The sequence below is a fragment of the Setaria italica genome, chromosome IV (genome assembly GCF_000263155.2).
Source record: "Setaria italica strain Yugu1 chromosome IV, Setaria_italica_v2.0, whole genome shotgun sequence".
NCBI classification, from domain to species: domain Eukaryota; kingdom Viridiplantae; phylum Streptophyta; class Magnoliopsida; order Poales; family Poaceae; genus Setaria; species Setaria italica.
In genome coordinates this window covers 994,761-1,019,507 of record NC_028453.1, presented here as the reverse complement: position 1 = coordinate 1,019,507, position 24,747 = coordinate 994,761, and the positions used below count along the sequence as shown (strand labels likewise).

General features: G+C 46.2%; 5 protein-coding genes across 8 annotated transcripts; 2 read left to right on the top strand and 3 right to left on the bottom strand.

Moving 5' to 3' along the window:
• The first annotated feature begins 436 nt into the window (after window positions 1-436).
• On the top strand, window positions 437-7,269 carry LOC101774182 (probable transcriptional regulator SLK3). The gene is made up of 10 exons (XM_004964329.2): window positions 437-577; window positions 2,157-2,981; window positions 3,068-3,196; window positions 3,494-3,542; window positions 4,476-4,690; window positions 4,844-4,912; window positions 5,370-5,470; window positions 5,615-5,708; window positions 5,793-5,862; window positions 5,992-7,269. Exons 2-10 carry the CDS (start codon window positions 2,241-2,243, stop codon window positions 6,885-6,887), a joined length of 2,364 nt encoding a protein of 787 aa, XP_004964386.1. The 5' UTR covers window positions 437-577; window positions 2,157-2,240; the 3' UTR covers window positions 6,888-7,269.
• Window positions 7,270-7,727: 458 nt separating this feature from the next.
• On the bottom strand, window positions 7,728-10,345 carry LOC101773780 (E3 ubiquitin ligase BIG BROTHER). The gene is made up of 8 exons (XM_004964328.3): window positions 10,248-10,345; window positions 9,593-9,788; window positions 9,164-9,389; window positions 9,008-9,075; window positions 8,831-8,881; window positions 8,559-8,686; window positions 8,261-8,369; window positions 7,728-8,098 (listed from the first exon to the last, which is right to left on the bottom strand). Exons 2-8 carry the CDS (start codon window positions 9,737-9,739, stop codon window positions 8,057-8,059), a joined length of 771 nt encoding a protein of 256 aa, XP_004964385.1. The 5' UTR covers window positions 9,740-9,788; window positions 10,248-10,345; the 3' UTR covers window positions 7,728-8,056.
• A 2,015-nt stretch (window positions 10,346-12,360) lies between these two features.
• LOC101782428 (pentatricopeptide repeat-containing protein At5g08510) lies at window positions 12,361-14,997 on the bottom strand. Of its 4 annotated transcripts, XM_022826035.1 has the most exons (4): window positions 14,671-14,997; window positions 13,573-14,468; window positions 13,367-13,403; window positions 12,361-12,594 (listed from the first exon to the last, which is right to left on the bottom strand). In XM_022826035.1, the coding sequence occupies exons 1-2, from the start codon at window positions 14,983-14,985 to the stop codon at window positions 13,878-13,880; spliced, it is 906 nt and encodes a 301-aa protein (XP_022681770.1). In that variant the 5' UTR covers window positions 14,986-14,997; the 3' UTR covers window positions 12,361-12,594; window positions 13,367-13,403; window positions 13,573-13,877. The 4 variants fall into 4 exon arrangements, with proteins under 4 accessions (XP_022681770.1, XP_022681769.1, XP_022681771.1 ...); XM_022826034.1 differs by having other exon boundaries at window positions 12,361-13,403; XM_022826036.1 differs by lacking the exon at window positions 13,367-13,403.
• A 2,458-nt stretch (window positions 14,998-17,455) lies between these two features.
• On the top strand, window positions 17,456-21,586 carry LOC101772679 (oligopeptide transporter 7). The gene is made up of 7 exons (XM_004964326.3): window positions 17,456-17,767; window positions 17,857-18,347; window positions 18,432-18,529; window positions 19,503-20,072; window positions 20,156-20,411; window positions 20,499-20,681; window positions 20,770-21,586. Exons 1-7 carry the CDS (start codon window positions 17,656-17,658, stop codon window positions 21,385-21,387), a joined length of 2,328 nt encoding a protein of 775 aa, XP_004964383.1. The 5' UTR covers window positions 17,456-17,655; the 3' UTR covers window positions 21,388-21,586.
• On the bottom strand, window positions 21,263-23,718 carry LOC101782016 (pentatricopeptide repeat-containing protein At5g16420, mitochondrial). The gene is made up of 2 exons (XM_004966546.3): window positions 21,715-23,718; window positions 21,263-21,403 (listed from the first exon to the last, which is right to left on the bottom strand). Exon 1 carries the CDS (start codon window positions 23,533-23,535, stop codon window positions 21,817-21,819), a length of 1,719 nt encoding a protein of 572 aa, XP_004966603.2. The 5' UTR covers window positions 23,536-23,718; the 3' UTR covers window positions 21,263-21,403; window positions 21,715-21,816.
• Between the last annotated feature and the right edge of the window lie 1,029 nt (window positions 23,719-24,747).

The following is a 24,747-nucleotide window of genomic DNA, read 5'->3' as shown; positions in this document are numbered from 1 at the left end:
TATGAATGAAGAAAGCTCACCTTAGTTTTTGAGCTCAGAATTCGTAAAGCCTCACCTCATTTTTTTTCTAAGAAAAGAAGGATAAGACCAATGCTAACAATAATGTCAAAAAATCTTTTTCCCCTTAAAAAGACGTAGTGAAATCATGAAAACCCAGCATCCGGCCGGCCCCACCGCCCTCTCCCCACCTTCCCCACCCCACCCCACTCCCCGTGTGTACACTCGCGGGGTGCACGCAGCCACGAGACCGACCTCCCCCCTCCCGGTTGCCCCGTCCCCACCGCCACTCAATCGCGCGCCGACGCGTGTAAATATCAGCCCCGCCGCAAGATCCGACGGCTGGGATCCCCCCGGCGGGCCCGCGGCGACCGGCGACGGGCAGTCAAAGCGACCCGGGCCACCGTCTGCGCCCGGTCACCACGCCTCGGGCGCCGCGAATCCATTTAACCGGTGGCTCGCCCGGACGGCTTCGGCTGCACACCAACACACAAACGCAAGAAGAGGAGGGAGAGAGAAATAATTCAGCAGGCAGCGGAAGCAGCACGAGCGCGAAGCGGAAGCAGCAGCAGCGAGCGAGGTGAGATTTTGTTTGTTTATCTCTCTTCTTTTTTTCGCGCGCGGTTGATTGCTGGGTGGATTGAGAGGGAGCTCGAGTGACCCGTGCGCTTCAGACCGGCTTCTTGGTGGGGATTTTCTTGTCGGATTTTGGTCTGGGGGGGATTTTTTGGGGGTAGATGAGCGCCGGTTCCCGCAATGCCGCGCTCGAATTTTGGGGTCCGAGGCGAAAATTCCGCGTTTGCTTGTGTGGTTAAGCTTTTTGCTAGTTGTTTCGATTTGGTTTGCGGCGAGTTCTGCTTAGGGCATAATCCATCCGCGGGGAGCAGAGTTTTGGGGATTTTTATCGTGCTAATCTCCACCTCACGAGCACGCCCAATCTAGCTGTCTTCAACCTTCCCAAGCTCTACCGGGAAAAAACCCCCAAAATCTCCCCCACTTTTCTTTTTTCTCTTTGTAGGGATTAGCTTGGCCAGGTAGCAAACTGCATCCTTGCTTCCTCCAACCGCGCCATTACCGTTTGCTTGGTTCCGTTGTATCCGTCTTTGTTGCGTTCTTGTCCCCCCTCGGTCGCTTAGCGTATGGATGGCTGGTGGAAAAGGCAATACAACAAAATCGCTCAATGATTTTAGTTGTTGGGGGCTGATATTTGGGTGATATTTTTTTCTGCGTTTATTGTGACAAATCATGTCTTTGTTCTTGCTTTTTTTTTGAGTATTTGCCAGCGTTATTTCTCTGTGCGTAATCATTTGTTCGGTCTTTGTGCTGCAGAATGTCTCCTAGGCTTTGCACTTGTAGAGATTTTTTGCTTACTTTTTGTTTGCAAGATTGGGCATACAAGATCCCTCACAAGCTGCAATACCTCTGACTAATGAAGGGTTACAGATAGCCCATATTTATATAAAGAAAAGAACAAAAATTCATCTTCTACATTGTTGGGGCGATTAGGCAGCGGTCTCACCCAATTGCTGCGACTATGATTTTGGGGAGAATTGGTGCCTAGTTTGGCTGGGGGCGTGGCAGTTTCGGCTTAATTTCATCACCCAGGCAACCACACAGGTGCACTGGCATAATATCTCACAGGTTGGCTGCCTAGACGGTTCCTAGGCACACTGCTGCCTAGCGCCTTGCTTTTATGGAATGCTGATTTTGCGTTGAAAATTGGAAGTCTTGGGGACGCTAAAGATCAGAACTTTGTAAGCCAATTTCCCTGCTTCTTTGAAGAGAGTAGAGCTTCATCTGGGTGTTACAGAGTAGCTTTTGATACACTAATAAACGACTAAATACCTGGATTTTGGGTGCTCGAATGCTTTTAGGTGTATATTGAAGTTGTCTTGGGATCTTCTTTTTTCCCGCTTGCAGTTTGATCCCGTCCTGATCTCTTTGTTCTATTCTGTTATTTGCCTTGTTTGCCGGTCAGGCCTGTCGTTATTAGGTTCACTTTTTACTGAGGTGAACACGATTTTCTACCCATTTTGCTGATGTGAACTAGACCAGTTCACTTTACACATTCTTTTGTGTTATTGCAAATAAAGGAAAAAACATTGCATAATTCTCTTTGCATGTCTTAAGTAGTGCTAATGCCTACTTTCTTTTTGCAGGTTCTGGCTAATATCTAAAGGTCTTTATCAGCATTTCAAGTTATGAGCCTTGCCTTTTTAGTTTTTACCTGATTCTACAAGGCGATGAACGGAGCCCATCCCTGGACCTCCATGTCTGGGGGTGCATGCTCTAACCTTGGACTTGTTGCCAGGGAGATGAATGGTAGTGTTCCAATTAGCACTATGAATTCCTCTGGGCCAAGCATTGGAGTTAGCTCTTTGGTGACTGACGCCAACTCGTCGCTTTCCGGAGGTGCCCAGTTACAACCAAGTACTAGCATGAATGGTGATTCATTCATGCGTGTTCCCGCCTCCCCAATGTCATTTTCATCCAATAACATCTCTGGCTCTTCAGTCATTGATGGTTCCATCATGCAGCAAAGTCCACCCCAAGATCAGGTGCAGAAACGGAGGTCTTCAAGTGTAACATCACAACCTGTGATTGATGCTGGTGGTGCATTGCATGCTCAGAAGAAATCAAGGACTGATGTTAGTCAGGGTGATATCGTGCAACAACAGCTGATCCAGCAGCTGGTCCATGGTCAGAATCCTCTCCATTTCCAGGGGCAACAAAACCCGCAGCTCCAAGCTTTGATCCAGCAGCATAAACTGGCACAGCTTCAGCAACGGCAGCAGCAACATCTGTTGCAACCTTTTTCTCAGATGCAACAACCACAAGTTGGTATTCCTCGACAGCCTCAACTTAGGCCACCACTGGCACAGCCTGGAATGCAGTTAGGTGGCCCTGTTAGGACTCCTATCGAGAATGGGATTTGCTCTCGCAGGATACTGCAGTATTTATTTCACAAGCGTCATCGCCCAGAGGTGAGATTCTCTACAGTTTTATTTGTTTGTGGAATTATGAGGTACAAGCTCTTGGCAATGCAATTTACTCAAATGATGTATTCTAGAATAACTCTATAACATACTGGAGGAAGCTTGTTGAGGAGTATTTTGCACCACGAGCAAGAGAAAGATGGTGTGTCTCGTCTTATGAAAATAGAGGGAGTTCTTCAGCTGCTGCTCCACAGAGAGCTCTGGTAATTAATATAGTTTGAACCTCTTTGTGTACAGTGCTGTTTGTTTCATGGTCCAACATTACTTTGCTTGATATTCAGTATTAGATTGATTAGCATCGCTGTAAAGTTCTGCTTGGGTTACTGAAAACCACATTTAATCTATTAAGTACCTTTAATGGTTGTAAAATAGAATTTATAGGCAAAGCTTTCTGCAGTAAAGACTTCCATTGTAGCCTGCAGCAGTTAAATTTCTTTATTCTTTATATAAAAATGCAATGGACACACATTTCAAGCAATTCTATTTTCTCCATGCTACAGGATACATGGCGATGCGATATTTGCAATACACATGGGGGTAAAGGATATGGTAAGTTGATCTTTGACGACTGTGGCATACCATGTTCCTGATACTGCTGCTTTCATTTGTTCAGATTCTTAGTTTGCTCAGTTCATCTTTGTGATCAATTAGCCTAACCCAGTATTGGTAGGCTTATTATGCTCTATGGAAGGCCTTGCCATTTCAGACTAGAAAACATAATAATACCAATTTGTTTATAAGAATTACTAATGAATAAAAATATCCTGTGAGGATTGCTGTCCAATTGAATTTTTAATCTCTGGATCAGTTGTATGCATTTGAAATTAATGAAACAAATAAATAATCATGAAGGACCTAAAGTTTGTAGGCTAAATAAAGTGTTTGAGTCCTCTGTTTTTGGTCTCAAATTGGAAACAAGATGGTTCACTCAAACACCTGTAGTCTATGGCCTTGTTTGGATACGCTTCTTCTAGCCATGCTTGGATTATAATCTAAGCGAAGATTTTCTCGCTTCTCGCTTTTTGCTTCTCGTAGTTTAAATCTCTGAAGCGGCTTGCCACATAAGCGAGAATTGGTGGAAATAAGCAAAGCGTTTGGCGGGATTCTCGCTTATTTCCACCGATAAGCTGCTTATAAGCGGAAATAACAGGCCCTATGTGATCTATGATACATAGTATATCCCAAACAGGCCCTTGGAACTACAAATTGATGCCCTTGTGATGCTCACTTTCTCACATTGAATCTCTGGTAAAGCTAGATATGTTTTATGACTTTGTGTTACCTTCTGCGCACTTTGCATGAGGATAACATAGATGAACACCTCAGCATGTCTGTTTTGAGTAGTTTATGTAATAAAATCTGTATGCTATTCTTATAGATCATGATTTATTTCGTGTTTTTCCTGTTTTATTATTTCAATGTCTGCCATCGAGCTCACTAAGTTGAATTTTTTGTCCTTTTTGTCTTTGATCTGTTTGATAGATGCTACCTATGAAGTACTTCCTAGGCTGTGCCAAATTAGATTTGACCACGGTGTTATTGACGAATACCTGTACTTTGACTCCCCCAATGAATTTCGGTTACCTAATGGACAAATGGTGCTGGAGCATGCAAAAGTTGTTCAAAAAAGTGTTTATGAACATCTACATGTTATACATGAGGGGCATCTGAGAATCATTTTCACACCAGAACTGAAGGTATGTTGCTTAGCTGTCGTGGTAGCTTGGACATGCCGTTAGCAATTTTGGTAACATGTAGATATTTGCATATCATCTGTGGGTATTTAAATGTTTGAAAGGAGTGGCAATTGATAACCATTCTTATCTCCTGATTGCCTGTGAGCTGTGTAGATAATGTCCTGGGAGTTCTGCTCACGACGCCATGAAGAGTATACCACTCGCAAGACTATAGCACCACAGGTGGAGTTCTTAGCCCAGCATGCTGTTCCTTTTCTTTTTGCTTCAAACTCTTAGGCTAATTTTGCAACAAAATTATGATAGTATAATACCTCTTGCTGATATCAACTTAGACCTTATGAGATGCAAATTATATGGCGCGGAAAAAATTGTTAGATCCTGGATTGTTGGGTGAAAAATGCCTTTTCACAGATTCCTCAGTCCTCACATTTATTCGCTATCTTCTCTATGATTTTATTTACATCCTTGAATTTTTGACAGCTGCACAAAACCCAGTAGAGGATCAAATGTTAAAATTTGAACCCCTGATTTATCACATTCTTATTCTAATGTGTGCTTGTCATGTTGAGGGTGCTACCATAGTGCATATACCTTGTACCTGAGTGAACTCCCTTGCATGGCATATTGTTAACTTCAGTGCCATAATATCTGATTTTTGACTCACACACTGTCTTTACAGGTTAATAATCTGCTGCAAGTTGCCCAGAAATACCAAACTGCTGTCAATGAAAGTGGACCAGCTGGGATATCAAACAATGACGCACAAACCATCTGTAACATGTTAGTGAGCCTATTTCACCTTCAGTACTTGACATCCATTTCTGTAGTGCTCTTTTGGCACGGTAAATGAAAAATCTTGTGCGTCATTGTGTACAGAACAAGATTGTTCTTGGTTATCTTATCCTTTTCCTTCTCTACTGTTAGGTTTGCCACTGCATCACGGCAGCTAGCAAAAAATCTAGAGCATCACACCTTGAATGAACATGGGCTTTCCAAAAGATATGTACGCTGCCTGCAGGTAATTAGAGTTCCCCTTTTAACTTTTACAGTTCAGTACATACATAATGCGTGTACCATGCTGATGGTGGTCTTTCCTTGTCAGATATCGGAGGTGGTGAATCACATGAAGGACTTGATTGAGTTCAGCCACAAGAACAATCTTGGTCCGAAAGGTACGATGATCGTGCACATTTTACCTAACAGTGTCTTCAGTTTTATCTAGTAATAACTGCTTACCGTCACTTCCTAGTCCCCCCATTTACCTGTACTGCAGTTCTAATATTTTCTGTGTTCATATGCAGAGAGCCTGAATAGTTATTCTAAAACTATTGCGAAGTTTCAGAATATGCATGATTCAAGACAGCTCATGGCTGCTGCTAGCCTTGCCAATAACCAGAGCAACACCAAAGTAATGGGGGTCCAGCAAGAGGCAAGTGCTTCTGTGAACAATCAGACTCCTGGTGTTGGAGCCATTGGCATTAGCACTCTACAGAATGCCACAGCTCTAAACAGTTACCAGAACATACTCAGAAGCTCCAGCGCAAATCAGATTTTGCTTCAGCAGGAGGCGTCAAGCATCTTCAGAGGCTCTGCAGCAATGCAGAATGGCATACAGCTGGAAGCAGCCAGATCCTTCCATGGACCTGGCCAAGCGCAGCTTGCACAATTCCAACACCCTGCATCATTTCAGCAGCCTATGCTGCAGCAAAACAATCTCCAGGGCTTTGGTGCTAGTCCACAATACCAGCAGCACGTGCTTAATCAGCTGCTGCAGGAAGTTAAGAAGAATAACAACCGTTCTATTGCGCAGCAACCTCCTCCAGATGCACCTAATGCAAGCAGTGGTCGCGCATCAGGACCTGCTACCCCCAATGTTGCTGCTTCTGGGGAGCAGGCGCAGCGCATCAGTAACAATAACAGTAACAACAACAGCGCGGTAAAAAGTGCTGCTCCAGCTGGTACTGGGCCTAGTAATGTGATCAACAATAACACAGCCAGCATCGTCCCCAGCAGAAACAACAGTTTCAAGTCAGTGAGCAGCAATCCAGCTGTTGTTGCTACTGGAGGCAATGCTGCAAACTCAAAGGTTGACGACTCCTTCCATGAACTGGAGGACCTTGACCATCTGATCGCTAACGAGCTGGTGGAAAGCGGGCTGTTCGGTGCAGGGCAGGGTAGTAACGCGTTACCGTGGTAAACATCACGGTATGTTTGATGTAAAGCGCTAAGCAACAATAGCCTGCTTGGTTGCTGGCAAGTGGTGATGGAAAGTTGCCCTAGGTTCTAGTTTAATATCTTCTTTCTCGTTTTGGAGCTTTTGTATTGCCGTTTCGGACAGTTTCATATGATCATACACTGATGTAACTTCAGATGTGTGAGTGAGAATAGAGAGTTGGATTTGGCTTGGGAATCTGGGAGCGGTGCAGCCAATAGCTTTTAGGGTATCTATGGCGACATGTTAATTAATGACATGCAGTGATTATCACAAGTTCACTACATTACCTCTGTCATGTATATCATGTCCATGCCAGAATGCTAATTACAATCTCCTGTTACCTGCGACAGGCGTGTGTTTCCCATTTGTTCTAGTCAGATGATTTTTGTTATTTCTTTTGTTTCCTTTCTGGATGTTTGAGTGAGGGATAAATTGATGTGCATGTATGTTGAGGTGAGTATGGGAATACTGGCGCATCATATGCACTCTGCCACGCATGGAGCACCATGAAACGGGAAGGAACGCTAAGGAATTTGCCTGTGTCTGCACAGAAGCTGATAATGGAAGAAAGCTGCAACTTGTGTGTGTGTGGTGTGGTCTTTGTGACTTTGTAGATGGATGTCTGGATGTAGGGCTTCTGCAGTTCAGCTGGATGTTGGTCAATAGAATCTGGATCATGTCTGCTTTTATTTTTGTTTCTTCTATCCGTGTTTATGTATCTTCTATTCTATTCTTACGAGCAGTAAATATCCAATACATCAAAAGGTAACACTGTCTGCTTCGTGAAAACGGAATTTGCATGCCACAGCAAAGGCACAGTCATGGCAAAAACAACAAACTTCGGACATAATAGTATATAATATTGTGATTCTTAATTACATTTCCACAAGCCAAAAAGCCACAGGTGATTGTGATTCTTAAGTACATCCGCAAGCCAACAAGCCAAAGGTAGAAATAAAAACGCCGTTAGAAATCAGGATCAAACATTTCTTTTTTGTTTTTTTCTCCTTGGGTGATCAAGCATCTATATTTCCTAATTTTTGTTTGCCTTTTCTTTTTTTCCCTCCTTTTGGATTAAGCTGCGATTCTTTTTCCATTTTCAGTTTTCTTGGCACTAAAAAGGTAGATGATGCAACCTTCGATGCCGCATGCTAGGAAGGTCCAAACGGTTCATATTTGCAGACAGGACAGGTCTGTTTCACAAAAAACAAGAAGAAATTCCAGTCAGCAAGCTTTACATACTATTATCTATGGTGAATAAAGCCCTAGCAACTGTAATGGGATGGCTCAACAAATTAGTACAAGAAGAGCAACGTTATTGACCTTATTGACCTTATTTTCATTTGCAGATTTACCTTATTGACCTTGAGCCATTTGGCGACACAAGCTGCGTGGTAGTAATGCTTACACGGCAACGTTATCATACTTTCTCGGTGTCTGAAAGTAGACAGGCAGATAGTACAGCTGCATCCAAACAAACAAAAACAAAATCATCAGCAATGTGATGGAGATTTCACTATTCTATCAGTAATATGAAAAAAAAACATCTCACATGTTGTGATTGTGCATATGGATCGATATTTGTGCGCCAAGTATATTTACAGTTCATAATATTTTCAAAAGCTGTAACTGAAACTGAAAAGGTAAACATACTCTTCATGGTTTGTCTTCCTGTAGAAAAACCCTGATGCCTTGTACTTCCATTTCTGCAGATAGGAGATAAGCTCATCGGATAAACCTCTGTCCTCAGTGCCCACAGATTCCACGAGTGCTTGCCTTTGCTGCAGCACAGAAGAAGTGCAAGAATCAGCAGCCTTTCCAAACCAGGTGTAAAGGTACACACTACATGCATAGCTCCATTTTGTTCACAAGCTTTACATGTCACTGGAAAAGAGCAAAAGGAAAACATTTCATATAGAACAAACCTCATAAGTCATGTTGTCTGGATCATCATCATTACCGTCCTGCCTGTCAGCCTGCAAACCCAATTATCAGAATCTTCACTTCTTTTGCTTTTCATATACTAACAGAATTGTTAATTCAGAAAGATAGATGAACGCACTAAAAGAGAAAAAAAGAGAGAGAACAAGTTTAGCAATCACCTCTTCGTCGTTATGGTCATGATCATCGTCATCGTCAGAGTCTGATGGAGAGGGTACGCAGCTGATATCTGAAGAATCAAGAAGAACCACTACTATGAGATGTAACATCATGAAAAACACATCTGGATATACTGAATCATCATAGGCAGACCATACCGTCATCTTGGTCCTCCATCTCCTGCAGCCGCTTGGCGTACTCAAAGTCCGAGGCGATCTGCTCTTCCGTTCCTGAAATTCCGGAAGCAGTCGCTGCTTCTGCTGCAGCAGTGCTGCTCTCCCCATGGTGATGGTAGTGCTGTGACTGTGAATTATCAGATGGGGCACCTATCATGTGATTGTGGTTGCTGTATGGTTCTTCCAAGAACGATCGGTGCAAACCCTCCTGAGATTGCAAAGGATTTTTTCAATATATGCTTGTTTTGGGTCAAAATTTTTTCAGTGAAGATCAAAATTCTAAGATGCAAGAATGAACGGCTGAAAGCTACTGAAACTGATATTCAAGGATCCTGCGTGTTCTTGGAAGAAAAAAAAGATATATATAATCCTGAAAGAAACTCCATGTCATACTTGCGCAGAGCAGCATACCTGATTAGGAAGAAGATCAGCAATCACAAACTGGAGCAGGTCGTCGTCTAGGTCTTCAAGGTCTGCTTCTCCCGTGCTGCGCGTGGGCGAGTTGGCGTAGTGCACGGTGATCCTTCTCAGGGCGCCAGGCTGCCCCACGGTGGCCATGGCTGGCCGGCCACCGAGACAAGCGTGAGGCAAAGCTAGAGCCGGTTACCTGCAAGCCATGGCACGCAACCTCTCATAATTAATTGGGACAGTGAAAGTCTCCGATCAGCAAGAACAAGGTCTAACCACCTCCGTTGCTGTTAACACTGTCTAACAATAAGAATTTTGTTTGGAAAAAAAAACTGAAGCAAACCCATCCCAATCTCTCATGTTCCATTTCACTCAAAAAAAATCTCTCATGTTCTTGTGAATTATGCAGTGCAGCTGAAATTGCAAGGAGAAATCGCAGAAGGCGCTCAGGGGTCAAGAACAAGCATATAGCAACGGAAAACAAAAGAAAAAAACTTTTGATAACGACATCACAGAAGATCGATGAAGCAAAGAGCATAATTGAAGTGCAGAACAAGTGATGGATGGAGCTTTGCAGGACCTCTGACGAACAGAAAGGTAGGAGGAGGAGCAAGAAACAAGAACAGGGCGCGGCGGCAGGGAGAGATGCTGGCTTTACCTCGGCTTGTGCCTCTTCTCCGTCAGCCAGGCGTCTCGAGGTTTGTTGAATGGATGGGGCTTTGTTAATGGTGGAGTGGGTGGCTGCCTCGGTATTTATATGTCGAGACACACAAGTGGCTCTCACTGTCTCTGCATTTAACTTTACTAATCACAGTAAAGTCTAAATTACTGTTCAGGTAGTTTGTTGTTACCCTAATCTCGGCTTGCCTTGCGTCTTCAACTGTGGAACAAGATCTTTGCTGCTGATCCCTTGTCGGAGTTAGTACTTCCTGCCTGTTTATTTCTGGAGAATGACTGCCTCTCCTAAGTCCTAACACAACCACAACTCCACATTTGTGTTTTGATGAATACAGTAAATCACAATGACCTGAACTTGACCTCTCATCCAATCAGAAGGTGAAACGCAAGGCTTTTACTAATAACACAAAAGTTTCTGATGGGGATTATTTTTTATTTGTTTTGCTTCAAGAGTGAGTCACACACCCTGTGCGTGTGCAGTTCGAAGTCGTTATCATCCATGACCCCATCGCGTCGGAACCGTGTCAACTGTGGCATCGCGTCCATGTGAGCCGTTCCGTTTAATTTGATCTTTTTTTGTCGAGTCAAGGTCTTCTGCAGCGACGACAGCTGCGAGCAAAGAAAGATTTTAAAATCGGAATAGACCACTAATATCTTTTGAACCAAGCACTAGTAGTGGAGTTGCATGTGAACTGATCTCACGTTGACGACAACATGGTTGCATCATCAAATAGACAGCGTGGCTTGTTAGCACAATCGGCGATGACTTGGGAGTCTTCACAAGATACAGATCAATCAATCATATCTTAAGCATAATTATTAGCGTGACCGCGATTGCAACGCTTAGTGTGACAGCTCCATCTTTTGAAATTGAAACTTTCTCAGTTAGATCTTTGAAGAAGGAGCTCACTGTGTTGGCAAATTAGTATAAAGTTTTGTACTTGAAGGTTGGTGATATATATGTTCATTTCTTGCAAATATTGTCCAAGTGCTAAATTTAAATTCTAGAATGTATCTAACTTGTCACCAAAGAAAAGAAGAAGAAGAAAAAACAGGGGAAAGAAAGCAAATCTAGGTGTCTGGTGCAGGAACCTTCATCTGAGATTCTGAGATCATCTTCTGGTATACACAAAACAAGATCCTAGTTGTTGCCAACAAGAAGTACATATAGAACACCCTACTTGCTTTAGACCATGTTCCAACAAACCAAATTCTTGGCATCCAAAGATGAGATGATCTGCTCAAGATATGCTATACCAGTGGTATAAATGTTGGAATCTTTGGCATACATGTTCCAAGGAGGACACTGAATTTGTTTTACACCAGTAGGTGGCAATCCCTTTCATGGCCAACCACATCTCATGCATGCCTCTGCCTGCCGTCCAATCAGCATAGCCCGGGGCGTGGATTATCATGTGGTTAAGGCACACCGACCACGCTACTGATCACGACATCAAACAAATCGTTGTGTCCATTTCATCCAACGAAATTTCCGAGTAGGATCCCTGCAATGTCGACACAACATGAAAGAGAGGATTGGGCGGCAAGACTTTGAGAGCCAGAGAGGCCAAAGACTTGGGTCCAGGTCAACCGTAAACTAGTGCCGGCAGTTGGTGTTGCCAAATCGATTCAGCTTCCTCCTCTTAATTTTATTTTGAAAACGAAGCAACAAGTGTACTTTCTACTAGCTGATGCAGTCATCGAGAACTGGATAACTACAACAGAATTGGAGATAGCATCAGATTGGTACCAGAACTGTCTCTTATGTCATTAACTCAACAGAAGCTTTCCTTACTCAATTTAACCACAGGAGCCAGTAAACCTAATTTTTCACTGTAACTCAGGAAATGGATAACTATACATGCATCAGTCTACCATGTATCACAGTATCAGATGAGATATATGGCTCAGAAGACCACCTTACCCCATTTGGCTTCTGATGCTGCTATTTGCACAAGAAGAAACATCTGATTGGTAGCGCCTGATTGCAAGGCGTCATTGAGGATCCAGAGCACTACCTGGTCAGTCAACTTTACAAACACAAAAGGACGATGAAAAATTCATAGCGCGAATTATTTCACTAGATGAAGCAATGACATAAAATAAAATAATATTCACTATCATGTTCGGTCATCAGCACTGACCAGTCATGTCAAGCATCTTACATTATGATTATGTTCCTAATTGTGAAACTGACCCGGAGAACTTGTTTTTTCCAAATCACATGGCAATCTGAACATTGACCAGTGTCCTCTGTGTTCTTCTGGAGTGTCCTGTACTCCTATCTGAGCAAATCTTTCTCCTTTTTTGTTCTAGTACGTTCACACCTAAGCAGCAGCCAGCAGCAGCAGTCATTTTCAAATTTCCAGAATCCAGATTGACACATGGCACAAAAAAATGTTGTAAATTTGTTCAATGTACCAGTTTCAGCTACAAAAAAGTAACCAAGGCCCACTTCTTATTTCTACCACTTGACAATCTCATGAAGCACGACAAAACATATACTGTATAGGGAAAGAGCAAGTCCACTTTTTTTTTAGAAAGTGGAGGACAAATAAGGCTTCTTATTTCTACCATTTGACAACTCATGTTTGCCTTGCTTCCGGCTCCAAACAATGAGGGTGATCCATGGACCATGGCTGAAATGTACTACAGAAGGGAATCATGCGAACATGATGGGCACAAAGATAACATCCCTCATTCCTGCATCATAGTTCCAAGCAATCTCATGCATAAACCCATGGTTTTGGAAGTAATCCCTGTCCCTGTGTTTCAGTCAGATGTCTTTCAGTCAAGTTCAGTAGTTTCAGAGTTTCATTCAGGTGTGGTCATTCAGTTAGTAGTCGGCTGAACTGGTCAAGATTGTTAGCAAGTCCTGGTCTTTAAGAAGTGATGTTAGTAGTGTCAATTTCTCTCCACAGGACGTGTCCTAGTTGATAGGGCCACTATGGCCAGTAGTTTCGGTCATCGCCCATCAAGGCCATGCATTCTCAGATACAAATAAGAGGGCAATATAATCAGAAAAGCTGCATCTTTGCAGTGCCAATTTCCTTTGTGTGTGCATTCTGTGTTCTAGAGTTTGGTGAGTTGAGAGCTTACAGGTTTGAGGGTTTCCTCTAGCGTCTTCCACAGTGAGCTGCCACATCAAACAAGTTAGAGAGGCATTTAGCTAAATGCAGAAAAGCAGAAAGCACGCAACATGGCAATACTACAGCATAGGCTTTCTCAATGTCCCCTAGTTTCTGTTTAATAATTTAGCATGTCAGATCCAAAGTTCAAATTTGAACAGAAACAGAGGAATGCACCTGCTTGGGGTATGTCATGCAATTACATGTTCTTTTCTGCCTGGTACTCTTGCACCTCTGATAGTAAGCACAACAGAAACAACCATTTGGTAATTGGTACTAGAAAAAAAAATCTGTTTATATCCAGGTGGTGCATTCACTTGATATTCACATCTTCTGTTGCCTCCTTGATGTATCCTTTTGCAGTTCAGTTATATACGAAAGATCAGAGCAAGGACTCCATGATCAATCTCGAGTGACTTTATATCTGTTTCTTCACAAATCTAGGTGGCTTAAAAAAGATAAGGAAGGTGTCAATGGAAAAATTAGCATTCCTCTTCTTCCAAATTTTCCAAGCCAACAAGCTTCATGGTAAGTGTGACACTATCCAGGGTTTCATATACCTCCTCATATCTTGGATGCGACTTATCCTCAACCAGGAACTTATGCATCCTGCCATCGAACTCAATGTAACTGTACCCAGCTGATTTCTTGTGATCTTTTTCCCTCAGTAACTTCCAGACCCGGGCAACACCATCCCATTTGCCACATGCCGCATATATGTTTGAAAGGATGACTAGATTTGCTGTGTTTTGCGGCTCCAGGCACATTAGTTTGTCTACTGCTATTTCTGCTAGTTCTACGTTGCCATGGAAGCTGCAAGCTCCAAGCAAGGCTCCCCAGATTATGGCATCAGGTTCCACTGGCATGCTCATTATCAGACTCTCAGCTTCTTTAAAGAGACCGGCACGCCCAAGCAGGTCAACCATGCAACCATAGTGCTCAATTCTTGGTTTAAGACCGAACTCTTCTCTCATTGAGTTGAAGAGCAGCTTGCCTTCATCAACCAAACCTCCATGAGTACAGGCCAAAATGACTCCAAGCAATGTAATACCATCTGGTTCAACCCCTGCCATCTAAACAGAGTAAAAATCAACTTCAAGTTTAGCAATGGCAATGTAATAGTAAGTAACATGGTTTTAAGGTTACTAGTCACTAGTTTATGCTTTCAAAGTTAAAACATATTTGATTCTCAATCCTCTTTGCGATCAAATTGCATGAAATTCAATTGCTATGAAGTTGGGAGAGAATACAAGATTACAAGCAAGAAATCCTCACCCTCAACTTATGAAACAAGACCAGTGCCTCCCTCCACAGGCCATGCACAGCAAATGCCATGATCATCGAGTTCCAAGAACAAAGATCCCTTCGCTGTCCGATGCCCTGGAACACCTTCCAAGCTCGTCGAATGCTCCCACACTTGGCATACATCTCGACCAATGCATTCGCCACATATAAGTTCTTCAGAAGGCCCTTCCCCCTTGCGTACCGCTCCACCTTCCTCCCCAGCTCCATCGCCCCAACAGCCGCACAAGCCGGCAGCACGCTGCTCACTGTGAGCTCATTTGGCCGCACACCTTCCTTCTCCCACATCTCCAAGAACGTATCTACCGCCCGCTCATGCCTCCCATTCTGGGCGTAACCGGACACCATCGCAGTCCAAGAAACCACATTCTTCTCAGGCATTTCCTCGAACAGCTTCTCCGCGGCGTCGATGAGCCGGCTCCGTGTGTACGCCGAGAGCAACGCATTGTACACGGCTGCGTCCTTGCGCGGCAACTCGTCGAACACCCGCCTGGCATCGGCCAGGAGGCGGTTCTTGGCGTAGAAGGAGACGAGCGCGGAGGCGAGGAACGGGTCGGCGGTGGACGCGAAATGCCCGGACTTGATCAGCAAGGCGTGGGCGCACACAGCGAACCGCGTGGACGAGGAGGATGCGGCGGATGACGAGGCGGATGCGGAGAAGAGGAGGGTGAAGGAGAGCGGGGCGAGGAGGTGGAGGCGGTGGGCGCGGGAGAAGAAGGGGAGCAGCAGCGGGTGGCGTGCGGAGGCGAGCGCGTGGAGGAGGCGGTTGTGGAGCGGCGCGGAGGGCGGAGCCGAAGACGAAGATGAAGGGAAGGACTCGATCAGGAGCGCGGCGTAGCGGAGGTCGCCGGCAGCGAGCACGCGGAGGAGCAGCGGCTGCAGGCGGCGCTCGCCGCGGCGGAGCAAGCGCGCGTGCAGCCGCTTCGCTTCCTCCATTCCCCCTATTGGCGGGGGCGGGTCCCGCTTCGTCATCCAGTTTCATAACCGCCACGACCGTTCATTGCCGGATGGACGGTCGAGATGGAGTCGGGTGGTGCGTGGACTCTGGCCGCGGGCCCCTTGTTATGGTGCGGGCCGGTTTATGGGTGGGCCAAATTGGATCGCGATCCAAATTCGGGAGGGTCCAGGTTGGTCGCGGTTTTTATCGGGAATATGGACTTGGCCCAAATTTGGTTGCTGTTCTGTTTTTCGTGGGCCGAGTCGATTTCGGGTTCGCGGCCTATGATTCGTGGGCCTCAACCTACCTACCTCATCTCGCCGCCGTCATCTTGTCCGACCCCGGCGCCGCTCTCACCGCCGCCGACCACCGCGACCTTCCTAACCCAGCCATGGAGTGTCAGCGTTCCTGGTTTCGATCGGCTGACCAATCCATCATCTTGTTCGACTGCATCTTACACAATCAAGATGAGAACTTGAAGCTCTCATCAGGGCTGGATTCAATGCTGACTGGTAGGCGTTGCAGCAAAGCCGACTGGACCCATTCAGAGACGTGGATTGATTGGTACCGGCAGGGCCCAGGTGATTCAATGCCTGCCTGCTCCTCCGCGATTGGCCGAGCAGGTTCAGATTCCCTCCCTCCCTGATGGCAACGAGGAACCGTCCAAAAGGGGCATATTCATCTGATCCCTGCTGCTTATCCTTTTAAGGAGTGAAAATGCAGGCATTCTTAAAAACATTTCTAAGAATGTTTTAAAAAAACATTTCTGTTCCTTTCTTCGTTCTCAGATCTGGACATGTAGTGCAGTTAGTACTGGACCTGACGCAGTGTAAACTGTGTTTCGTTAGCTAGACCTATCACAAGGAAATTTGACAGTAGCTGATAGTTTGAAGATGACAAGCACAAGGGACGCATCATTTTGAAGATTCAGGATTGCATTTCGTGAAAGCAAAGGGAAGGGAGGAGATAAGAGAAGAGGAGGACGTCAGTTCATTCATGTAAGGTTGCGCTGCACGCCGGTGTTCCGTGGACCTTGCATGGCCATATGCTAAACTCCCCATGCATGTGTGTTGTCTGCAGGAAAGCTACAGCTTTCTGAGGACTGAGGAGGGAAAACTGAAGAAGAGCAAGGAACACGAGAAAAAAAGTTCGTGTAAATCCCGAGTCGATCCAATCATTCAAGAGATGGCACGGACGGTCCAGGACCGGTTCATTGAACCTGCCCGGGAAAATGTAATGTAAACCATTTGTGTGTCCAGAGACGCCAGCATGGAATGAGTGTGGCCAGAGAAAACAAGTGTACTATACATGTGTGTTGAAGAAAAAGAGAAGGGCAAGTTAGACAGGAGAAAAAAATGGCTAGCTTCTCTGCTAACAGGGGCCCTGCAATGGAAGTACGTGATGCAGAAATAGAGGCCTCGTGTTGCTTGCTTCTTCCTGAATCCTGATCTGAAAATTCATTCAGATCTCTGGATGTGAAGCCCTCAACTACCCCACCTGCATCATCACTTCCCGGCATCATCACACACAATCAAAAATAATGAACACGTTGTTCTCTCTTTGAACGATTCTCATCTCTCATCACATAATCTGCAGCACTAATCATGAACACATTTATCTCACAGACATGAGTGACCCTAGCTAGGACCCACATGTCAGATGAAGAATCTTTTTTTTTTTGAGTTGCTGTCCTTAGAAAGCCAGTGTGTGTGGCAAGTCCTCGAGATCGTACACCCTTTAATACTAATCACAAGTCAGAATTAGCCTACTTGATCGTACCAGCATTTTATAGTCCAAAATACACAATCACACGCGACAAGTTATCAATGGCCCCCAGCAGATATTTCCACAAACGTCCCTGTCCCACAAAAATGCACAGCAGAACAGTGCAGGATTGGCACAGACAGCTGCAGAATTGAGAGACAGCAGGAGTAGAGGACGGGAGACAACCCCAAAACAGGTCACCAAAGCCCAGGACAGGTAGCTAGGCGAAGGTGCCGCAACGCATCCCCCCAGCTACCATGGCATCCCCCCCTCCTCCTCGCCGGGAAGAGGAAGAGGAAGAGGAAGAGGAACAGGAGCGCCGCCATGGCGACGGCGGCGACGACGACGACCAGATCACCTCCCCGCTCTGTAAAGATCGTCGTCCCATCGTCTCAGCTATCTGCTGGCTTGTTTCCATCCGGCATCATTGATCGCTCTTGTTTGTCACCGATGCACAGTGCCGCCTGAGCCGTCGACGTCGCGCGGCGGCTCGCCGGAGGAGGACGAGGAAGAGGTTGTAGAGAACTCGCCGATCGAGCAGGTGGCGCTGACGGTGCCGGTGGGCGACGACCCGTCGACGCCGGTGCTGACGTTCCGGATGTGGGTCCTCGGAACCGCGTCGTGCGCGCTGCTCTCGTTCCTCAACCAGTTCTTCTGGTACCGCAAGGAGCCGCTCACCATCACGGCCATCTCGGCGCAGATCGCCGTGGTGCCGCTGGGCCGCCTCATGGCGGCGGCACTCCCGGAGCGGGCCTTCCTCCGGGGCACCCGCTGGGAGTTCTCCCTCAACCCAGGGCCCTTCAACGTGAAGGAGCACGTGCTCATCACCATCTTCGCCAACTCCGGCGCCGGCACCGTCTACGCCATCCACGTCATCACCGCCGTCCGCGTCTTCTACGGCAAGCACATCACCTTCTTCGTCTCACTCCTCGTCGTCCTCACCACCCAGGTGAGCGAGGGGTGCACGGAGAAAGCGTTTGCTTCTTTGCTGTTGCGTGGCGTGCGAGACTATTCATTATCGTTCGACATGCAGGTGCTGGGGTTCGGTTGGGCGGGAATATTCCGGCGGTATCTGGTAGAGCCGGCGGCGATGTGGTGGCCGTCCAACCTCGTGCAGGTCTCGCTGTTCAGGTATACTCAGACCCAGCTGTCTGCCTGTGGTCTCCATTCCATTCCCCAACAAGTAGTTCGTTCTCAGCTTATCATTGACATTGCTTGTTAAGTATTAGTGATTAACATTGCTTGTTAATAACTAATAAACCAGCTTATCATCGATCACTTTCACAAACAAAAATGAAGAAAAGCTTGTTTGTCATAGATAGGAGAGCAAAAATGTGTGATGTGTATGATTGGCACGTAGGTGCATGTGTACGGCTTTCTGATTTTTAGGACCAGCGTTTATGATAGACAACAATGCCACGTCGGATTGCTCTTGCTTACATCCAAGAATGAAAGGGACTGCAACGTGACTGGTTCCCTGGGGCCATTCGACCCCATGAATTGTTTGCGACTCAAAGACACGATGAATCTTAGTGGAAATAAGCAAGAATTCTGTCAAATATTTTGCTTATTTCTACTGATTCTCGCTTATTTGGTAAGTCGCTCTAGAGATTTGAACTACAAGAAACGAAACGAGAAAATTTTTACGATTATAATAAGCATGGCATGCGATGGAAAAGTGGTCGGGCGCCAGGTTGGGCTGGGCTCTCTCTCCAAACGTGCTCCAGTTGACCAAACAAAGCTGGATCTGAACGATCCCAACAACTGGCTCTTGCAACTTGTTATTTTCAGCCATCTCCTCCATTTGCTATTAGTTTACTGTTGCGGTCAGCTCGTTCGTATTTTTATCGATTCTGAAAACGACTAGTTATCTCACAAACACATGCAAATTAAAGGAATTTCCCGTGTCAGTCTAGTCAAGCTGAAGGAAAGACAGGGGTAACAGGCATGTCAAAACTGCATGTCCAGAAACTTTGTTCCGATCGAGGATGTAAAGAAACCAAAGATACAAACAGATGTAGTAGAATTCGAACAAACAGTTTTTCGAATGCATGTTGTTCCTCAACACACACTTTTTACAATGTATCTGTAATCCGTTCACCAGGGCGCTCCATGAGAAAGAACAGCGGGTGAAAGGGGGCTTGACACGGAACCAGTTCTTCCTGGTGGCGTTCATCTGCAGCTTCGCCTACTACATCTTCCCGGGCTACCTGTTCCAGATGCTCACCTCCCTCTCCTGGGTGTGCTGGGTCTTCCCCCACTCCGTGTTCGCCCAGCAGCTCGGCTCAGGCCTGCGTGGCCTTGGCATTGGAGCGATCGGTCTCGACTGGTCCACCGTCTCCTCCTACCTCGGGAGCCCCCTTGCTAGCCCCTGGTTCGCCACTGCGAATGTTGCTGCAGGGTTTGTCTTCGTCATGTACATAGTCACACCCATTGCTTATTGGTTCAACTTCTACAAGGCGCAGAACTTCCCCATCTTCTCTGATGGCCTCTTCACCACGACCGGGCAAAAGTACAACATCTCCAGCATCGTGGACTCCCATTTCCATTTCGATACAAAGGCGTACGAGAAGAATGGCCCACTGTACCTCAGCACTTTCTTTGCTGTCACATACGGTGTTGGTTTCGCATCCCTTACCGCGACGATTGTTCATGTTTTCCTCTTCCATGGAAGGTGAGCAAGTTCTTCTGCAGTTTTCATCATTCTGCTAAGGAAAACAAGAAAATGAAGCTAAGAATCATGATGCTTTTGTGTAGTGAAATTTGGCAGTTAAGTAAATCAGCTTTTCAAGAGAAAAAGATGGATGTACATACAAAGCTTATGAGAAGATATAAGCAGGTCCCGGAGTGGTGGTTCATCTGCATCCTTGTTGCTAACATTGCCGTCACCATATTTGCCTGTGAATACTACATTGAGCAACTCCAGCTGCCTTGGTGGGGTGTTTTGCTTGCATGTGCCATTGCCTTTTTCTTCACCCTACCAGTTGGAATAATCACAGCAACAACGAACCAGGTACTGATTTTAAGACCCTATGCATATCATATGCCATGCAACTCAAGAGCGCTAGCTCAGCACTTCAGCTTCTTTGGTTGTATGTAGACTCCAGGCTTGAACATCATCACAGAGTACATCATGGGGTACTTGTACCCTGGACGTCCTGTTGCAAATATGTGCTTCAAGGTATATGGTTACATCAGCATGAGCCAAGCTCTGACCTTTTTGCAAGATTTTAAGCTGGGTCATTACATGAAGATTCCTCCAAGGACCATGTTTATGGCACAGGTAAGCTCTGCTAGCCATTTCTCGACACAGATACATATGTGGCTCTGTTCTGTTGCGTCACTAAGCAGCTTTTCTTACAACATGATAGGTGGTTGGAACTCTGATTGCAGCATTTGTATACATCGGAACAGCATGGTGGTTAATGGAAACAGTCCCCAACATCTGCAATACTGAGCTCCTCCCACGAGACAGCCCTTGGACCTGCCCGGGTGATCATGTGTTCTATGATGCATCAGTTATATGGGGCCTTATTAGCCCACGCAGAATATTTGGCGACCTAGGCACTTACTCAGCTGTTAACTGGTTCTTCTTGGGTGGAGCTATTGCTCCCCTACTAGTATGGCTTGCACACAAGGCATTCCCAGGCCAAAGCTGGATCTTACTCATCAACATGCCTGTGCTGATTGGTGCCACTGGCAATATGCCACCTGCTACTGCAGTCAACTACACCACATGGATACTTGTTGGGTTTTTGTCAGGTTATGTGGTTTACAGATATCGGCGTGACTGGTGGGAGAGACACAATTATCTGCTTTCCGGTGCACTAGATGCTGGTTTGGCATTCATGGCCGTCCTGATTTACTTATGCCTAGGCTTGGAGAACATCAGTTTGAACTGGTGGGGCAACGATTTAGATGGATGTCCTCTGGCTTCCTGTCCAACTGCTAAAGGTATTGTCGTTGAGGGCTGCCCAGTGTATACATGAGAACTCATGGTGTGACCTGGGAAGAAGAGATCAGGGAGCGATGTAAATAATCAAACTTTATTTCAAAAAATTTAGAGATGAGAAATTGGTGTTATTTTTATTGTATTCTGATGAGTTTATGAAGATTGAAAATAATATTTCAGGAAAATGGCTAATTATTGCCAAAAAAACTACTATTCCAGCATGGTACTATGAAACATATAGACAAAATTGTTCATTACAAATAAACAAAGAAAGATGGATCTTTCTTTTGTGTGTGTACGTGCTACATAAATTGTCTGATCTGTATGCATCCCAGTAATGCCAGGCTCATGGGAACACACTAACCTGATTAATTTTTTGAAGCCCAATGACATAAGTTCCACAAGAAAAAGTCTCAGAACAAATAAGAAGTTCCAGGCTTCCAGCCATAATCTGAATTCTTTATTGCTACAAATTTAGCACCAAATCAAGATGCTTTTTCCAAGTTTCATTTGTATCTACCACTTTCCTGATAAATATTTCCCATGATTCACCATCCAAGAAATCCCGACCACTCAAAGCTGCAGCTTCAACAATAGTGCAAAAGGTATCATCATGACTTGGCTCAGAAAGGCTATCAACCAATACTCGGTAAATAAACTTGCTTGGAGTACATCCTTTGGTCACCATCTCCTTAAATAGTGCAGCACCTTCATTTGACTTGCCCATTTTGCAGAAACCCTTGATCAAGGCCTCATAAGTCATTGCATTTGGTTCATATCGCCGTTCGACCATGTCATCCCACACCTTCCCAGCCTCCTGTAACTCCCCATTCTCAGATAATCCCAAAATAAGCGAGTTATACGTCAACATACTTGGCACGAAACCCCTCTCAAGCTCATCGAACAGCTTCCTTGCCTCCCGAACCATTCCATTCTTGCATAACCAGTAGATCAATGTGCTCGTGACTGCGTTATCTGGTGGGACGGTCTTCTTCACCATCCATCTCCACATCTCATTCGCCTCCCCTGCCTTTCCATCCTGGCATAGCACATCGACCACCTTAGCACACAGTGGTGTGTCCGGCACGCATCCTGCCCCCAGCATCTCCCTCATCAAATCGCGTGCCTCTGCAGATTGTCCCACTTTGCAGCACGCCTCGATCACCACAGAATATGTAACCTCATTCGGATGCACCCCTGCAGCTTCCATCTCATCCATGATCCTTGCTGCATCTTGTAGTTTCCCACGCAGGCAGTACCCATCTATGAGCACCGTGTACATTGTAACATCCGGCCTACGCCCACTTGCAATAATATCATCAAAGAGCTTCTGTGCCCCCACAAGATCCCCTTTGCCACAGTAGGCAGTGAGTACCGTGGTGTACGTGACGACATCGGGGACGATCCCCCAGCCAGTCATTTCGTCGAGCACCTCGAGTGCAGCATCGAGGTCACCGACGCCAACAAGACCCTTGAGCAGGATGTTGCAGGAGACGAGGTTGGGCGTGATGTAGAGCTTGGCTTGCGCGGCGCGGAAGAGAGCCGCGGCTAGGCGGTGGCGGCGCGCGGAGACGAGGGAGTGGAGGAGCGCGTTGAATGAGCGGACGGAGGGGTGGGAATTGAAGGACGGGAGCGAGAGGAAGAGGCGGAGGGAGGGGAGCGGGCGGAGCGCGCGGAGGAGCGGCAGGAACGCGCGGTCGGAGAAGGGCGGGAGGCGGGCGGCGCGGAGCAAGGAGAGGACGGGGGGCAGGAGGCGCGCGGCGGCGTCGGCGTCGGAGGCGGCGGCGCGGGAGAGGCGGGAGAGTGCTGCGGCGAAGACGGGGAGCGAGGGCGGAAGCGGAGGGGCGGCATGGAAGAGCGCGTGGCGGAGGGCGAGGACCGCGGCGTCGGGCGTGGGCGCGTGGAGGAGGAGGCGGGAGAGCGACCGCGCGGTGAGGCGGCGCGGCCAGGGCTGTACAGGCGGGGTGACGGTGTAGCCGGATTCCGGCAGGGACGACGGGAGCGGGGCCAGGTGGGCGACCGGTACGGTGGTCCGCGTGGCCGGCGCTGTGGAGAAGGCGCGGGCGCCGGCGCCGGCGCGGCGCATGCCCCTGAGCATGGCGGCGCTGCCCCTGACGACGACGCGAGTGGGGTGAGCCGGCCGCCTCTCGCAACGAAGTTGGGTTTTACTGGGCACATTTTCCATGGGCTTGCCCCGTCTTGGGCCTAAAACGGGCCTTCATATTTCCTCAATTGGGCCCAGAGTACCGGGCTTATTTGACATTGAAGCCCTCCATGAGTACGAGGAAGGCCGGGATTCCGTCGAGAGTTTCGATGCCCACATCTTTTTTATTTGATTTCCATGTGAACAATCGATACAGTGCGTCAGTGCCCCCATGAGAAGTTAAAAGAATATTATTGTTCTAAATTGTACTAATCATTTGATTCTCTTGTTTGTACTAAGATTTTTTCTTTTTTTGCTAGTCCAATAGCGATTTTACTAACTTGCTATTACCCGCGGGAGCGCAGTAACCGACTGTGCATGGCCACGCGTTGATCTGGAATTGAAAACTCCCACTCGTCCGTGAGAGCTTGAACAACTGTGTCTTCCTCCTACAGTGTTGTGTGGAGCTGGAGTAGTCAGAGCTAAAAATAATGGTTTCATCCGCTGTTCATTTGAGCATGAGAGAGAGAGAGAATGAGCTCTAAATAGTGTCATGAATATAGTGTATGAGCAGAGGAGGCGGAGCTACTTGAAGCAAAGCCCGACCAAACGGGACCTTACATAGCAAAAGTAATTTTTCTCCAATTGTAAAGAATATGCATAGGCATACATTCACCGCTACACACGCAAACGATTGGGACTCCTACTAACAAGAAACATAATATGTATTTTTTTTTTGAAAAAATAGGCCCTTGTTTATTAACAATGTCCTTTTTATGGGTAATAATTTTCTTATTTCTCATTGCTCCTCTTTTTTTATGGGCAGATAATTAAACTGGGTTATTAAGCATTAACGTACGTCCTCTCTTTCAGTTTGAAGCCAATATTAGAATGGTGTTTATATCTGATTACTATACGGTTAATTTAAATTTTGATAGGTGACGTGCACGGTGCATGTTATGACTTCACCCACAGAAATATAAAAAGCCAATATTAGAATGGTGTTTATATTTGAAGCATTCATTAAAGCGCACCCCCCCCCCCCCCCCTACGGTGGCACTGACGGGCTGTTAGTAGTGTGGCCCTTAAAAAGCTGTGACAATGCAAGAGGAGTGGTCATCAAAACCCTGCATGCAATCACGTTTCGGTCCTAGCTTTTCTCGATGCCCGACGGATTATTATAAAATTAAAGGAACATGACTTCCTTTTTCTTTGTCCACAAAAATAAAGATGCAGGCAATGCAATGCTTGCTT

Excerpts from the sequence above, each read along its gene's own strand:
- LOC101774182 (XM_004964329.2), top strand. The coding sequence starts at position 2,241 with ATGAACGGAGCCCATCCCTGGACCTCCATGTCTGGGGGTGCATGCTCT. Across the intron at positions 2,982-3,067 it reads ACAAGCGTCATCGCCCAGAG|AATAACTCTATAACATACTG; the intron begins GTGAGATTCTCT and ends GATGTATTCTAG. Across the intron at positions 5,709-5,792 it reads GATATGTACGCTGCCTGCAG|ATATCGGAGGTGGTGAATCA; the intron begins GTAATTAGAGTT and ends TTTCCTTGTCAG.
- LOC101773780 (XM_004964328.3), bottom strand. The coding sequence starts at position 9,739 with ATGGCCACCGTGGGGCAGCCTGGCGCCCTGAGAAGGATCACCGTGCAC. Across the intron at positions 9,390-9,592 it reads CTGATCTTCTTCCTAATCAG|GAGGGTTTGCACCGATCGTT; the intron begins GTATGCTGCTCT and ends TTGCAATCTCAG. Across the intron at positions 8,370-8,558 it reads AGGAAGACAAACCATGAAGA|CTGTACTATCTGCCTGTCTA; the intron begins GTATGTTTACCT and ends GTTTGGATGCAG.
- LOC101782428 (XM_022826034.1), bottom strand. The coding sequence starts at position 14,985 with ATGTGGGAGAAGGAAGGTGTGCGGCCAAATGAGCTCACAGTGAGCAGC. Across the intron at positions 14,469-14,670 it reads TCTTGTTTCATAAGTTGAGG|ATGGCAGGGGTTGAACCAGA; the intron begins GTGAGGATTTCT and ends TACTCTGTTTAG.
- LOC101772679 (XM_004964326.3), top strand. The coding sequence starts at position 17,656 with ATGGCATCCCCCCCTCCTCCTCGCCGGGAAGAGGAAGAGGAAGAGGAA. Across the intron at positions 18,348-18,431 it reads TCGTCGTCCTCACCACCCAG|GTGCTGGGGTTCGGTTGGGC; the intron begins GTGAGCGAGGGG and ends TTCGACATGCAG. Across the intron at positions 18,530-19,502 it reads GTGCAGGTCTCGCTGTTCAG|GGCGCTCCATGAGAAAGAAC; the intron begins GTATACTCAGAC and ends TCCGTTCACCAG.
- LOC101782016 (XM_004966546.3), bottom strand. The coding sequence starts at position 23,535 with ATGGAAAATGTGCCCAGTAAAACCCAACTTCGTTGCGAGAGGCGGCCG.